We start from the raw sequence: 17187 nt of genomic DNA, 5'->3' as shown, positions 1-17187 counted from the left end.
TGATTGATAAAACCCATTGCGGAGCAGCTTGGGAATGACACAGGCACCATATGAATGTCAGTGGTTATTGTCATTGTCATTAATTTCCTGCAGTGCATTACTCAGGTGTAAATCTAACCCTTTTGCAGATATATCCTGATGAAGGCCATTACATGGAGAAACCCACAGTCTGGCTGCACCTACACAAAACCATTATCAGGTTCTTCGAGAAGTGCTTTAGGTGCCCAAACAAGAACACAGAGACATCGAAAGTGGGGGACGAAGAGGATGACTAGATCGTTTTTGAGCGGCTTGCCAAGCACAAACATCTCTTTTATAAAACACAACTGATTTTGTTTTCCAGAACAGTGTTATGTTTAGCATGTTACAAAGACTGAGAGCAGTAACTGCCTGCTTCACTGACATCACTGCGGTCTCATCAGAAGAACTTCCAGCATGAAATTAACAATCAGAGTGGTTGACTGTTCCAGTGTAACTGACGTTCCCACCCCTCCCCACCCCTCCGCCTCTTTCCCCCCAACCCCTCCCTCTCCAACCCATTTTCCTCCCCCTTCCTGGAAAACTAAAGTGTCAACCTTTGTAATTTCTCACATGCCAAGGGGGACCATGAAAGAATACACTTAATGGAAGATGGAGGAAAGCGCCGTTAGGTTCAGAGGTCGAGTAGATCAAGAGGGCCCAACATGCTCTGCAAACGCCTTGTCAGGGTCACTCTAGATGTGGAGAAGAACAGTAAAACCACCCACCCTTCCCCCTAACCTCGGTATATCAGCGAATGTTTCATGGCGTGAGGTGGAAATCTAACTGCACAAGCAGCAGTTTCAGAGCACAACCTGTAAGACAAGAAAATCCTTTCACTTGAAGTGGAGCCTCCATTATTTGTATTTCAATTATCCTCCTGCACCCATCCCACACCCCCACACCCCCTCCTCTCTATTTGGATTTTCATGGAACAAATCTGCAGGTGGGATATAGCCTCCTTGCTGTATATGCCCCTCCTCCCTGATTATGTCAACCACATACCCCAAGAATGATTAAAATTCACTATATTTTGTATATATAGCTCTTGCCTCCATTCCCACCTCTAAGGTATTGTCAGGACCTTGGTGATTTGCAATTACCTCTGTCCATAAGGCAGTTCCATTGCTATCATGGCAGATGTTTAAGGTTTTGCTTGTAATTCCGCAGTTTGAAGCCATTTGGTTTTACTCAACGTGGGGCTGCATTGTCCAAATAAACTCAGCTGCCATTCCTTTGTTGTGTGAATGTAAAGTTTTTTCTTTTCTTCTCTTCTGAATGTGTGCACAAAGTTCCACATTCATCTCCAGTTCACCCCATTCCAGCAGGAACATTGAAAGCCAGCTGTGAAGTTCAGAGTTCCTTTGCTGTTACTTTAATGAATGTATATCCTTGATGCTGACAATAATGTTGCAGGTTTCCAAATGCCTTTCTTCTTTGTATGTTGTGTGACAGTCTTATAACATTCATCCGTGCATGGCAACACACCTCACCATCTCCGGAATGATTGCAAAGTGCTTGCTTTCGGTGTACAGTTGCAATGTTGCTCTTATTTAGCAATGTGAACTTTTATTTTCATGTATCCCTGTTTTCTTTGCTCTATAGCTATCATACATCAACAGAGTTGCCTTCTCCATCTCCATCACATTTCTCATTGAATTAGGTTGGTGTTCGGTAATATACCTTTAACGGTCTGTATGCAATAATTACATTGCAAGTTCAAGTCACTCATTGATTTGATCTCTGCACCCCAGAGAAACTGTATCAATCGTCTAATTTGCCCCAGTTAATCTTGTTATTTTGCAATACAACTTTATGCTTAGCCATCATAAGTGACAAGGATAGATGGACAACAATAATCAAGTCATTAAGGTTTTGTATATGTTCTTAAATAAAATGGCAAAAAAAGCATCCTAACATATTTTACGTCCAAGTTACTGTTGGAGCTCACGTACTGAATATTGTTGTGATTTGTGAAAAATATTATTGGTTATATTTTTTAATTATTCTGAAAATAAATGAGGGTGGAGAGGGGGTGAAAAATATTGTCATTTGTGGAACAAAAGAAAAGGTTGATGTAGCGCTCAGACGATCAACAATGTGGACAATTCCTCATGAAATCATCTCCGATTTATGGGTTTTTGTGTTCTGACTACAGGTTTAGTAAATGGCTCATTTTGCAATGTAACCCTCCCACCTAGGAATCTCAATGTCTCCCCTTTGCTTAGGCTCCTTTGATTTCAGAACCATGAGGATACCGGTTGTAACATTAGACTAGACAACCAAGGGCTGGATTTTCTTGCTGGAGTTCAGACCTCAACACCAGGCCTGTACTGGGGGTTTTCAAGCCCATTGCTTCCTAGCGGCCTCCTAACCGACTACTTCAATGCTTGACGTCTTATTAGAGAAGAGGAGTGAACGCTCAAGACTCCAGGTGCAATCAAAGGGCCCACAGTAAAGTCAGGCTGGCAGAGGTGGCAGCTACCATGGAGCACTCTTGGCTGCCTACATATATTTAATGGAACCATGATGCCCACAGCCAGCAGGAACTTTAAGGTGGATGGCAAACCCCTTTTTACGGGATAATGAAAGATGGTGGAAAGCTTTCGACCTCCCGTAGTCCTTGTCATTTGGCCTTGGAACCTCTGGCGCTGGTGGCTGCTGTTGGGAAGCTGCTTCACATGGGCATTTACCACCTTGGTAAAGGGAGGAAGGTGGTGAGGAGTGATCTGATTTAGACTGCCATTTTCTTTGCCCCACAACCCCCGTCTCCAAGGTTGGGAAAACCTAGCCCTTGTGTCCTTATCCTCATTCTGAAAAGCACCCTCATAGCATCAGTCTATTGCTTAAATCACTCCTGATCTTGGTCATCTTGCCCAAGAGTCCTTCACAACACAGACTGTGTGAAGGAACCCATATGAATGATGACAGTTAATCCGGTTTTTTGGAGTAATTACATCCAATATCCTTTTAGACCTTTAAACATTGGCACTTTCATACTGGTTCATCTAATTACAAAATATTCTCTGACAGTTTCACCATTGTGATGAAGACAGAAGCTTGGGAACTAAGAAAGAAATGTGAAGCAATGGAAGGACTAATGCATTGCCATCAAAGTACTAACACGTTGCCATATGACTACCGATCCTGTACCACAACTTTACAGTTTAGCACCGGTCACAGTAGAAAACCATATTATAAAATCTTGCTGTCAAAGTATCAATAACTGTTCATATCAGGTGCAATTACAATGTTGTTTTAACCATTTCATTTTTCTTATTGCTGTGTATGTAAAACTGTCTCATTGAGTTGATGATATTATCATTTCCTACCAAACTTATTCAATAAATTCTATTGAATTCTGAGATCCCTCAATCCATGGAGCTGGTCTGGAGTTATTTCTGAAAGCAGGAATGTGAGAATAGTGGTGAGGGGTTGAGGGAATTATTCAACTTAATTCTCCAATAACAGGTTTCCACATCTCGAGAAATTCAAAAACTGAAAAGGTACTGATGACAGTACAAGAAAAAATATATTTCACTCTCAACTCCTTCCCAGTGATTACAAGTGAAGAATCAGTGTCACATTAACCATGTTACCGGTCCGTGGTGAGTGAGTGACAAAGACAATTCCTTGGACTCGTACTAGCCCACAGACATTCTATGGGCTTTTTTCTTGCATTGCAGCTTGAGCTGATTCGAAAGTCATCTTGGCACATCATCCTCTTGAGGTGGTCGTGATTGAGTGTGAATAGAGTAAGCAATGATGTGTCCCCTCCAGCAATCGGATTGATGCATTCATAATAAAGCATGCAGAGTCTGAAGCAGGGAGTGAAAGCTAGAATCCTTAATTAATGTCGAATCATCTGCATATAATGAGATAAGGAGAGGAAAGGAAAGGTTGGATTGAGAGCAGAAATAAACGTGACAAGAAGAGAAGGTCAAAAAAAACATTTATTACATAATTTTATATTTTATATCTCCAAGAATAATTAAATTCTGAAGGAATCACGACTCGTAAAAAATAATTTCCAGCAACAGAGAAGTCATTTGTCAGCAATTAAGATTTGCAGCATACCATTAAACATTTAGTTACACAAATGGACAGGCCTTAACTTTGTAAATGTTTTGTATCTATTACAGAGCAACTTCATTCTCTTTCAGTGTCCATATCTCCCAGCAGGATATCATTTGGGGCAGGACGGTGGCTCAGTGGGTAGCACTGCTGCCTCACCAGGGTCCCAAGTTCGATTCCAGCTTCAGGCGACTGTCTGTGTGGAGTTTGCACATTCTCCTCGTGTCTGCGTGGGTTTCCTCTGGGTGCTCCGGTTTCCTCCCACAGTTCAAAGATGTGCAGGTCAGGTGAATTGGCCATGCTAAATTGCCCGTAGTGCTCAGTGCATTGGTTAGAGGGAAATGGGTGGGTGAGTTACTCTTCGAAGGGTCGGTGTGGACTGGTTGGGCCGAAGGGCCTGTTTCCACATTGTCGGGAATCTAATCATTTCCCGAGGACCAGCACAAATGAGACTGTGACTCCCTGAGGTCTGCATTTAACTGTGTATAAGCAGCTGCAAGAACCGGCTGTCTGATTTGCTCTCAAATAATAATGAGCATAGATAGCTTCGCTGTTATTCCTACTGTACAATCTTTGCCATCAATTGATAAAGTGTAAGGAAAATGGAATATTTTACTGCTATTCAATCAAAAGTAATCTCACCACCATCATTCCATGCATTAGAAAAGTTAAACAGAACAAAAATGCATAACACCAGTAGCTTTGCCACAGCATTGCTGATTCCTATTTCAGGCATGACACTACATGATCATCACCAATCTGCTGCTTACCTTAATGCTCAATACTGAAAATGACTGAGCAAAGTTACTAATTTGGGTACAAGCAATAATCTGGGAGTAAACTGAAAAGTTTTATTTTTCATCGTAGCTCAAATTGACAGCCCATCACTAACACAAAAAACAGAACTCAGCGACTGTGGAGAGAAAGCAGAATTAATGTTTCAGGTTCAGTGACCCTCCTTCAAAATCAAAGAAGCATCATCATTAGTTCAAAAGTGCAGAAGCCCAGGTAATGTTCTGGAGACCTAGATTCGAATCCTGCACAGATTGTGGAATTTGAATTCACTAAAACTTTTGGATTAAGAACCTAATTATGACCATGAAACCATTGCTGGTTTTGGCCAAGGGAAAAAGGGTGTGGTTTATAAATGTCCTTTAAGGAAGGAAACTGCTGTCCTTACCTGGTCTGGCGTACATGTGACTCCAGACCCAGAACACTGTGGTTGACACCTAACTGTCCTCTGGACCTGATCAGGTGTACCCAAGAACTCTGTGGGAAGTTAAAAATCACACACCAGGTTATAGTCCTACAGGTTTAATTGAAAGGACGAGCTTTCGGAGCGCTGCTCCTTCATCAGGTGGTTGTGCTCCGAAAGCTAGTGCTTCCAATTAAACCTGTTGGACTGTAACCTGGCATTGTGTGATTTTTAACTTTGTAAACCCCAGTCCAACACCAGCATCTCCAAATCATGACTCTGTGGGAAGCTAGAGATTGCTGGACCTCTTGCTGAGATATCTGTATCATCAATAGTCATAAGTGAGGTGCCAGAAGACTGGAGGCTGGCTAACGTGGTGCCACTCTTTAAGAAGGGTAGTGAGGACAAGCCAGGGAACTATAGACCAGTGAGCCTGACCTCGGTGGTGGGCAAGTTGTTGGAGGAAATCCTGAGGGACAGGATATACATGCATTTGGAAAGGCAAGGACTAATTAGGGATAATCAATATAGCTTTGTGCGTGGGAAATCATGTCTCACAAATTGATTGAGTTTTTTGAAGAAGTAACAAAGAGGATCGATGAGGGCAGAGCGGTAGATGTGATCTATATGGACTTCAATAAGGCATTCGACAAGGTTCCCCATGGGAGACTGGTTAGCAATGTTAGATCTCATGGAATACAGGGAGAATTAGCTATTTGGATACAGAACTGGCTCAAAGGTAGAAGACAGAGGGTGGTGGTGGAGGGTTGTTTTTCAGACTGTGACCAGTGGAGTGCCACGAGGATTGGTGCTGGGTCCTCTACTTTTTGTCATTTACATAAATGATTTGGATGCGAGCATAAGAGGTACAGTTAGTAAGTTTGCAGATGACACCAAAATTGGAGGTATAGTGGACAGAAAAGAGGGTTACCTCAGATTACAACAGGATCTGGACCAGATGGGCCAATGGGCTGAGAAGTGGTAGATGGAGTTTAATTCAGATAAGTGCGAGGTGCTGCATTTTGGGAAAGCAAATCTTAACAGGACTTATACACTTAATGGTAAGGTCCTAGGGAGTGTTGCTGAACAAAGAGACCTTGGAGTGCAGGTTCATAGCTTCTTGCAAGTGGAATCGCAGGTAGATAGGTTAGTGAAGAAGGCGTTTTGTATGCTTGCCTTTATTGGTCAGAGTATTGAGTACAGGAGTTGGGAGGGCTTGTTGCGGCTGTACAGGACATTGGTTAGGCCACTGTTGGAATATTACGTGCAATTCTGGTCTCCTTCCTATCAGAAAGATGTTGTGAAACTTGAAAGGGTTCAGAAAAGATTTACAAGGATGTTGCCAGGGTTGGAGGATTTGAGCTATAGGGAGAGGCTAAACAGGCTGGGGCTGTTTTCCCTGGAGCGTCAGAGGCTGAGGGGTGACCTTATAGAAGTTTACAAAATTATGAGGGGCATGGTTAGGATAAATAGACAAAGTCTTTTCCCTGGGGTTGGGGAGTCCAGAACTAGAGGGCATTGGTTTAGGGTGAGAGGAGAAAGTTATAAAAGGGACCTAAGGGGGCAACTTATTCACACAGAGGGTGGTACATGTATGGAATGAACTGCCAGAGGAAGTGGTGGAGGCTGGTACAATTGCAACATTTCAAAGGCATTTGGATGGGTGTATGAATTGGAAGGGTTTGGAGGGATATGGGCTGGTTGCTGGCAGGTGAGACTAGATTAGGTTGGGATATCTGGTCAACATGGACGGGTTGGACTGAAGGGTCTGTTTCCATGCTGTCCATCTCTATGACTCTATGACTCTAAGTGCTGACCCAGCCAGTGACACCCTCATCAGAGAGTAGAAACATTGAATCCCTACAGTATGGCAAGAAGCCATGCAGCCCAAGTCTGCAGCAACCTTCTGAGAAAGAGTGTCCCACCCAAGCTCAGTCCCTTCACCCTATCCCCATATTTCCCATGGCTAATTCACGTCGACTGTACATCGCTGGACACCATGGGGAAATTTAACTTTGCCAATCCACCTATCCTCCACATCTTTGAATTGTAGGAGGAAACCCACACAGACACAGGAAGCGTGTACAAACTCCAAAAAAACATTTGCCTGAGGGTGGAATCAAACCTGGGTCCCTGGTGCTGTGAGGCAGTACCGTTAACCACCGAGCCAACGTGACCCTCTACAGCCTGTGAATAAATTTTTAAAAATAACATGTTGCCAAACAGAAAACTTGCTGTGATTTTTCTATGCACATTCTTCCCTGTAGGGAAGTGACGGGCTTTGGGGAAGGTGTGAGTTGCTGCTCAGGGTGGGGTTCCTTTCGGGACATGCCCATGAGCTGCATCTCACACACCTACTCAACAATCCTCTGCTCCATCTGGGACCGTGGGATTCCTTCTCTCCCCCACCAATTTTCCAGCCTTCCTGCTGCTACTCCGGTCTATTTACACTTCCACATGTTTAATCCCTTACATCTCTAATTGTGGTGTCCTTTTGCCTTCTGCTTTTTAAGAACTGCCACCCTCTCACAGTCGCTCAGTGGTTAGCACTGCTACCTCACAACACCAGGGACCTGGGTTCCATTCCAGCCTCAGCCGACTGTCTCTGTGTGGAGTTTGCACGTTCTCCCTGTGTCTGTGTGGGTTTCCTCCGGGTGCTCTGGTTTCCTCCCACAATCCAAAGATGTGCCCATAATGTGTTGAGGAATGGGGCGGCATGATGACTCAGTGGTTAGCACTGCTGTCTCACAGCGCCAGGGACCCGGCCTCAGGCAACTGTCTGTGTGGACCTTGCACATTTTCCCTGTGTCTGTTTGGGTTTCCTCCCACGGTTCAAAGATGTGTAGGTTACGTGAATTGGCCATGCTAAATTACTCGTAGTGTTAGGTGCAGGGGTAAATGGAGGGGAATGGGTCTGGGTGGTTTGCTCTTCGGAGGGTCGGTGTGGACTTGTTGGGCTGAAGAGCCTGTTTCCATACTGTAGGGAATCTCATCTAATCTAGATTAAGTGCATTAGTTAGGGGTAAATGTAGAGAAATGGGGTATGAGAATGGGTTTGGATAGGTTACTCTTTGGAGGATCTAAGTGGACTTGTTGGGCCGAAGGGCCTGCATCCACACTCTAAGGGCTCTATGATTCTATCACAAATCCCTCTGTTTTGATGTTTCACTGACATCTCTTCTCCTCATTGGACAAAGTTTTCAATATTTAACTGACCAAATATAAATAATAATTTCTATAGAAAGATTTGACCTAAAATGGGCAGCTGAACTTAGCATTTTTCATATTCGAGTCACAGTTTAACCAGAAGTTTTTCATGGTTTTAAATATGCTCAGTGATTAGTCTCCACAGCCCTCTGTGACAATGAGACAACTTCTTTGGAAGCCCGATGACCGACCATGTGATGTATCCCAGACAGTTCTACAATCAGAGAATCATACAAGAGGCCCTTCAGTCCATCAAATCTGTACCACAAAAGGTACAATAAATGCCAAGTGGGCGAAATCCTACTTTAAGGGCGGCATGGTGGCTCAGTGGTTAGCACTGCTGCCTCACAGCACCAGGGACCTTGTTCAATTCCACCTTCAGGCAACTGTCTGTGCGGGTTTCCTCCCACAGACCAGGGATGTGCAAGTTAGGTGAATTGGCCATGCTAAATTGCCCACAATGTTCTGGGATATATAGGCTAGGTGCATTAGTCAGGGGAAATGTAGCAGAATAGGATAGAGGGCTGGGTCTGAGTGGGATACTCTTCAGAGAGTCGGTATGCGCTTGTTGGGCCAAATGGCCTGTTTCCACACTGTAGGGATTCTATGATTGAGATATGGGCCAAGCACAGGCAGGTGGGACTAGTTTAGTTTGGGATTATGGTCGGTGCGGACTGGTTGGACCATAGGGTCTGTTTCTGTGCTGACTACCCGTTCAGGTAACATACTCCAGAATCCCACCATCCTCTGTGAGAATGTTCTTCCTTAAATCTCCTCTAAACCTGTTGCCTCTCATCTTAAAATGATGCCACCTTGCTATTAACCCTTCAACTAAAGGGAACAGCTGCTTTCTATCCACTCCTCATCACCTATGTGTCTTTTTCAGGCCCCCTCTCCCCACAACCATCTCTGCTCCAAAGAAAACAATCCAAACGATCTTTTTTTAAATATTTCATAGGACATGGGAAGCAGCCCTGGCAAGGCCAGCATTTGATGCCCACTTCCAGTTGCCATTCATGAATTGACTTGTTCGTAGATTTCAAAATCAAGTTAAGAGTCAACCACGTTGCGTTCGGCCAGACCAGGTCAGGATGTCCCCATGCACGTTAGTGAAACAGATGGATTTTCCCAACAATTTGTAGTCACCATTACTGAACTTAGCTGTACATTCTGAATTATTAGTTGCATTTGTTTCCCCAGCTGTATGATGGGATTTTATTACTAACCAGTGACATTACACAATGTCACTATTTTTCCACCTACCCACCTCCAACTACCTGGCCCTTCCTACAGTTATCTCTATCACCCTCACAGATGTTAACAACACTTGTAAGGATTTAGATATTTTCCGAATCAATTTGTTCAGAGATATTATTGGACACCTCTAGGAAAAGTAGGAATTGAACCCTATTAATGCTACTGCCCAAGAAGAACCCTTGATTTGTCAGGTTCCATTCTGGCATTTCCCAATGAGAATGCTTCCTGTGGCACAGCTGCCTTCCCCTTTGAGTAAATTCTCCTGCCTCGTCTGCTATTAGTTTATGGTAAGTTTTTGTATGGGTCAAACTTACATCAATCACCATTTAAATGCCACTTTCTTAGTTTCTGGTTACAGAGTTTGAATGTGAGAAACTTGCATTTCTTAAGCAAATTAAATATTTTTAAAACACACACCATAGGGAAGTGAGGTGGACACTTTGCGCACAGCAAGATCCCAAAATCAAGGGTGAGATAAATAAGAGGATAAACTGTTTTTATTGATTTTGATTCAGGCATAAATGACGGTCAGGACACTTTTGGGACAAAAATGCAACATGATGTTATAAGACTAACATTTCAAGCATGCATTAAGTAATGAAGAAATGACAATCTGTAACAATATCTGAAATGCAAAATCACTCCACATTATAAACTACACGCACAGTTTCACTTGCTACTCATGTACTCGTGCTGGTATGAAGGATTTCCCACCTTTTTCAGCTTATTCATTTTTAATCCAACTTTTTTCATTGTCCACATGACATTGCAATCAGTGCTCTCATTAACTGTGCTCAGTTTGTCAACCACACAGGTAAGATCTGGACTGGAGGAGCTTCAAGCTCGCCAATGCACGTTGCATGTTCAATTGCAACAATGCCATGCTGCAAGTCCACACACAAACAACACACTATCACCCAAATGTGATGATCAATGTTGTTTCTTCATCAGACACTTAGCAAATTGATTTCCACCTCACAGCCTCTGAAGCAAAATGAACTTGAAAAGTTCAGGATCACGTTAAATCATTTCATTGGCTCCTTATTGCTTAAAAGAAACTGTCAAAGTATTCATAGTTGCAAAACTGGCTCCCAGTTTCACCGGTGGGTATAGGGCAGGAAATTGATATTGACATTTTGACCCGGAACGTCGATTCTCCTGTTCCTTTGATGCTGCCTGACCTGCTGCGCTTTTCCAGCAACACATTTTCAATCTCTGATCTCCAGCATCTGCAGTCCTCACTTTCTCCTATTTGATATCAATTCAATGGAAGAGTGAACTGATTAGAATCTGAAGGTGAGTTTATCCACAATTCTTGAACCACCAACTCTGAGAAATGGCATAGAGTTGACTGTAAGTTTGGTGGAAAGGATAAGAACATTTTCCACTTTGATCAGTACTACCGTACACTATAGATTCAACCAGCCGGGTTGTGAGCTGTGCTGCTGCCGTTGGTATTGCTCATCATGGAATGAAATTGAAGTTCTAGGCAGAATAGCTTAACAACAGAGTAACAATTTGTTCAGTAAGTTGACACAACAACATTTCACATAACAAAACCTTTCTTCTGGAGCATTTCCTTCAACAGCATTTTATCTTTGTAGGTAGAATCCTCATAGAGTGGAAACAGGTAATTCAGCTCATTGGGTCCAATCCTTTGAAGGGCATCCCACCCACACCCAAGCCCCTACCCTATTACTCATGATGAGCCCAACTAACCCAACACTATGGGGCAATTTAGCATGGTCAATCTACCTAATCTGTAACCTTTGGACTGTGGGAGGAAATCAGAGCACCCAGAGGAAACCCACACAGGCACAGGGAGAACGTGCAAACTCCACACAGACTGTCACCCAAGGCTGGAATCGAACCCAGGTCCCTGGTGCTGTGAGGCAGTAGTGTTAACCACTAAGCCATCCTGATGCTGTTGCTGCTGTTCTAAAATGAGAGTTCAGTTAATGTCGTAAACAATATATTTCCTCTCCTTTACATTTTCAGGTGTGTTTCACCAATGAGCATTTTGTCTCCGAACCAGAGGTTGTGGGTACAAATCCCGCTCCAAAGGTAGGAGATAAGTTTTCAGATTTTAACAGCATCAGGGTGTATGGGGAGTAACTGGGGTAAAGGAGTATTAGTGAAGAGGGTCAAAGAACTTTTCCACCCCTTTACCTGCAGCCTAAGCAGCAATCCTTAAGGCAACCACTGGAGATTGCCACCAAAGTGAACATTCTTTGAAACCGTATTTTTATTTGTTATATTACTGAAATAGAACATAAAACATAGCAGCGCAGTACAGACCCTTCGGCCCTTGATGTTGTGCTAACCTGTGAAACCAATCTGAAGCCCATCTATCCTCCACTATTCCATTCTCGTCCATATGTTTATCCAATGACCATTTAAATGCCCTTAAAGGTGACGAGTCTACTACTGTTGCAGGCTGGACGTTCCACACCCTTACTACTCTCTGAGTAAAGAAACTACCTCTGACATCTGTCCTATAACTATCACCCCTCAGTTTAAAGCAATGTTCCCACGTGCTAGTCATCACGATCCGAGGAAAAAGGCTGTCCCTGAAATAGCAGCACAGAGGCTGGCATCCCATCACCAAGTCACCCTCTACTTACATGGGCACTGTACATGGGATGGAGATGACCTTCTCAAGCTCCTTTTTTTTTTTGCTTGTAAAGTCAATTTTATTAAACACAAGACAATGCACAGTTGCTTTTCAATTGTGCCAGTGCCTATAAATTCAGGTTTTCCCAAGCACAACATCTTTAATCAGTGTGTTTAACACCTAGCAACTCTTCTGATTGGACAAACACATTCATATTATTACTATAAACTGATTTTCCCATCTTCTTGGAATTTTTGCACATCACCTTGTGAACGCACGTCCGACCACCTGCTTTGGAAAGTAGGCATCTCCTGTTTATATCTGTCAGCCAAGGCTCCCTGATTGGCCCAGGTTAACAACCCCAATGAAGGACCTCACGGTCAATGAGAGCCTCCAGGTCCTGGTTCCAAACACTACATGTACCGTGTTTAAATTCTTCAGTGGGTGGCATCTTCTCCCAGCTCGGACCTAGTGAGGAGGATTCCAGTCCATTGTGGCGGTCTCCAAGTTTTGCAGAATCTAGATTAGAGTGGTTCTGGAAAAGCACAGCAGGTCAGGCAGCATCCGAGGAGCAGGAAAATTGACGTTTCGGGCAAAAGCCCTTCATCTGGTTTCCAGCATCTACAGTACTCACTTTTGCCTAGTCCAGGTTTTACAGTCTAAACCCAGCGTGAAGGTCTCATCAGCATGGAGGTTTTCTTCAGCAGCCGCTTACAGTATTTCAGCATTTGTTAATTTAATCGACTATACCCAAATGGACATTGATCTGAGATGATTTTTTTTCTGTCTTAATTTTTACTTTTTCTTCTTATCTATGACTTCTGCCATTCATAAAGGCGGCGTGGGTGTTTGTTTTGGTAAAAATACGTGACAATAAATTGCTATGCCATTCTAAATGTCTTTTATATTTAATTCATTGGAGGAGGGTGTTGTTGGCCAAGCCAGCATTTATTACACATCCCTAATTACCCAGAGGGCTGTTAAGAGTATACCACATTGCTGTGGGTCTGCAGTCACATGTAGACCATATTCCTTCCTGAAAAGGCATTAGTGAACCAGATGGGTTTTTCCAACAATCGACAATGGTCATCATCAGACTCTTAATTCCAGATTTTACTGAGTTCAAATTCCACCATCTTCTGTGGTCGGATTTGAACCACGTCCCCAAAACATTACTTGTGTCTCTGGTGTAATAGTCTAGTAAGAATATCCCTCCTCCTAATGCTACGGGCATGGGAAAAGCAGGAGTTGGCCTCCTTGCACCACAGCATCACTGAGAGCCACTGCCTCTGCGCCCAAGACCAGGACTGGGAGCTCACCCTAGTTATTAAAATCAGGCCTAGTTTCAGGTGACCCTGACTCTTCCAGCTTATAGTCCTACACGTGAAAATGGATCCAGGCCATACATTTTAAACAACATTCTTTCAAATAGAAGACTTGATCATTCCTATGAACGATTGCATGAAAAGTCTAATACAGCCCAACCCTATTCCATGGAAAAACCAGCAACGGTAATTGTACACAATTTTGATCCCTTACTTGAGGGATTTGGTTGTTTTGGAGGCTGATTCTAGAGATGATTATAAGATTTTTGTCTTATGAAGGAAAATTGAGCAGTAAGATAGGCCTACACTCTGGACTTCAGAGGAATGAGAGGAGATCTAATTGAGATGCTAAAGGAGGTTGAGAAAGGGGATGTGGAATGGATGCTTCTTCATGTTTTAAGATAAGGGAAGCAGATTAAAAACAAAAATGAGGAGAATTACTTCTCTCAAAATCTGTGGAATTCACTGCCCACAAATTAAGTCGAGTGCAGTAACATTGTGTAAATCTAAGGAGGAGATAGACAGAACTCCTCTGTTTGAAGGGTTATTAGAGAGTGGGCTGGAAAGTGGAGTTGAGATGAGAACAGCCATGATCGTATTAAATGGCGGAACAGGCTCAGGGGGTTGAGTTATCTTCTTTTGCTCCCAATCTTATGTGCTTGTGTTCTTATCTAATACTTGGGAATTAATAAACTGGACCCCAATTTTGTCAGCATTCAAATGACTTGATTGACTGTCTCATTGGCCAGTTTTTAATGGATTACCCTTCTAGGTTAATTAGATCCATTCTCACGTGGACATCAGGGGAAATGGAAAAGGGCCTGTCAGAGGACAAAAGCCTGTGACTGCTCATTTATTCCCAGTGCAGAGTTATAATAGTTGTGTCTACAGGGCATTGCGCAGCATATGGAAATGTTAGCCGGATCTAATGAATCAAGCTAATGCATAATACATTTTAGTAGATAGAGCATCAGCAATTCGTGACCAGGGGGTACAGAACTCAGCTTCAATATTACTGCGCGGTGAGTTATACTACACTAGAGAGTGAGGGTTTTTAAATTGCTTTTTTAACATTGATTATATGGTAGAAAGTATAAGTTCTGGACTTGTTTCCACTCTTGAAGATAACCTTAGCACACTCTTCCAAACGTTCTGACAAAAGAAAACTTGAGATGTTGATCTGAGTGGATCTACTTTGTGCTATATTTAGTCATAGAGTTACGCAGCACAGAAACAGACCCTTTGGTCCAACCATTCCATGCCAACCATAATCCCAAACTAAACTAGTCTCACCCATCTGCTCTTGGATCATATCCCTCCAAACATTTCCTATTCATGTACTTATCTTTTATGTTTGTCCTCTCAGATGGGCATAAAAGAAATCCCTTAGCATCCATTTTTTGAAGAGCAGAGGATTCCCTCACTGCCCTAGCCCGTATTTATCTCTCACTCAAAATCATAGTTAAAAAAAAACAGACTACTTGTTCATTATCACATTATTCAGTGTGGGACATTTTGGTGAAGGGATTGACTGCTTACAGTACAACAGTTAATACACAACAAACATCCTTGATTGTCTTGAATGTGCTTCTGAATATCTAAAGGCAGGTTTTCCTTTACTTCCTTTGTGGCGTTTATCGGTGAACTCACCTGCAGTTCAGTACTCCCTTTGCACTGTGGTTTTACTGTAAGGACTGAGGTGACCACATTGATGATCAGTTAGGATGCAAAATATGTGAAAATGCGAAGTGCGAATAGGGGAGGCAATGGTCCAGTGGTATTATTGCTGAACTGTTAATCAAAAGACCCAGGTAATTTTCTGGGGACCCAGGTTCGAACCTTACCACAGCAGACAGTGGAATTTGAATTAAATAAAAACCTGGAATTAAGACTCCAATGACAGCATTGTCAATTGTCAGAAAAACCCATCTGGTTCACCAATGTCCTTTAGGGAAGGAAACTGCCATCCTTACCTGCTCTGGCCTCCATATGACTCCAGACTCACAGCAATTAATTGCCCTCTGGGTAATTAGGGATGGGCAGTGAATACTGGTCCAGCCACTGATGCTTACATCCCATGAATAAACAAAAATAAAACTTTATTTTCCAACTGGTAAGATGCGTTCCCATTCTTCCGACCTGACTTTTACCTCTGTTAAACTTTATTTGCTAATGGCTCTCCTTCACCCTGCACATTTATTAATATCCTCCTGCAATTTGCTGTAGAGCTCTTTGGAATCGATTAGCCCCTTGACTTTGGTGTCATCTGCAAACATGGAAATATAGAAAGTGGCATAAATTAGGAGCAGCAGTGAGCCCAGTGCTGATCCTAGTGGAACACCACTTCCCAACTCCTGCCACGCTCAGTAACTACCCTTTACCCGACTCTCTGCTCCCTATTATTGAAGCCACACATTCTACCATAGAACCATAGAGTTGGGACAGCACAGAACGGGACCATTGTCAGCCCATCTTGTCTATGTTGAACCAAAGACACCCAGCTGCCGTCTCTAATTCCATTTTACAGCACACGGCCCACAGCTCTGCAGCTTACAGCTTTAAGGTGCAGATTCAGGTCCTTTTAAAAAGAGTTTAGAGGGGGGATCTAAGATGGCGGCGATCTGAGAAGATCACACTGCAGAGCTTCGCATCGCAGCAGGAGCAGGACGGTCCTTTAACCCACCCAACCCAGGTCATCAGGATTTCTTGGGGTGTTGGAAAGATCGTGGAGCCCCAAGAAACATTTAAAAATTGACTTACCTGTATTTTCAGCTGTCCAGAAATACCTAAAAAGGGAGGAGGAGATCTGAGGCCGGGCCTGCAGCTCAGCCTGTAGCAGCCTTGGAGCCGATTACTCTCCAGGAGCTGGTGAACCAGCTCTCGAAATCTCGCGAGATGTTGTGGAAACAGATTGAAGAGAAGCTGGCTCCAGTCTCTCTCATGCTGCAGAAGCATGAGCAGCAGCTGGGAGACCTGGAGAAGAGGATGGATGAGGTGGAGCACAGGGTCACATTGGTGGAAACTGATGCCAGTTCATTTAAGGAAGAGATCCAAGCCGTGAAGACGCAGGTTCGTAATTTGCGTGACCAAGTGGATGATCTTGAAAACAGGGGCAGGAGAAAAAACATTCGGATCATCGGTCTGCCTGAGGGTAAGGAAGGTGAGCGGCCTGCGGAATTTGTTGAAGATTGGCTTCTGAAATTCCTTGACTTGGAGACTAGCATGAGAGGATTGAAGATAGAGAGAGTTCACCAGATCGCAGCGCGGAGGTCGGGTCTGGGTCAACGCCCTCGCCCTTTCCTGGTGCGGTTCCATCATTACCGGGATAAGGAGAGAGTCATGGAGGCTTCCAGACTCCAGGGGAAGGATCCAAAGACCCTAATTTACGAGGGGTCTAAAATCATGTTTTTTCAGGACTTTTCAGCAGTGGTGATCCAGAAACAAAAATCGTATGATGGTGTCAAGAGAAGACTGAAGGAGCTCGGGATTCAGTACTC

The 17187-nt window shown here is 43.4% G+C and overlaps 1 protein-coding gene across 5 annotated transcripts in view; it reads left to right on the top strand.

Moving 5' to 3' along the window:
• The window catches only part of dpp6a (dipeptidyl-peptidase 6a), a 1528415-nt gene extending 1525022 nt beyond the window's left edge, over window positions 1-3393 (top strand). For all 5 annotated transcript variants that reach the window (XM_043690726.2, XM_043690729.2, XM_043690724.2 and 2 more), the window contains exon 26: window positions 129-3393. In XM_043690726.2, coding sequence (XP_043546661.2) covers window positions 129-275 — 147 coding nt within the window. In that variant the 3' untranslated portion in view covers window positions 276-3393. The remainder of the gene's footprint in view (window positions 1-128) is intronic.
• The last annotated feature ends 13794 nt before the right edge of the window (window positions 3394-17187 follow it).

Source organism: Chiloscyllium plagiosum, unplaced genomic scaffold (assembly GCF_037043375.1).
Source record: "Chiloscyllium plagiosum isolate Xiang-an unplaced genomic scaffold, Cpla_swu_hap1 HiC_scaffold_5, whole genome shotgun sequence".
NCBI lineage: Eukaryota > Metazoa > Chordata > Chondrichthyes > Orectolobiformes > Hemiscylliidae > Chiloscyllium > Chiloscyllium plagiosum.
Note: the sequence above shows the minus strand (reverse complement) of the source record. Positions and strands in the feature narration are given on the sequence as shown.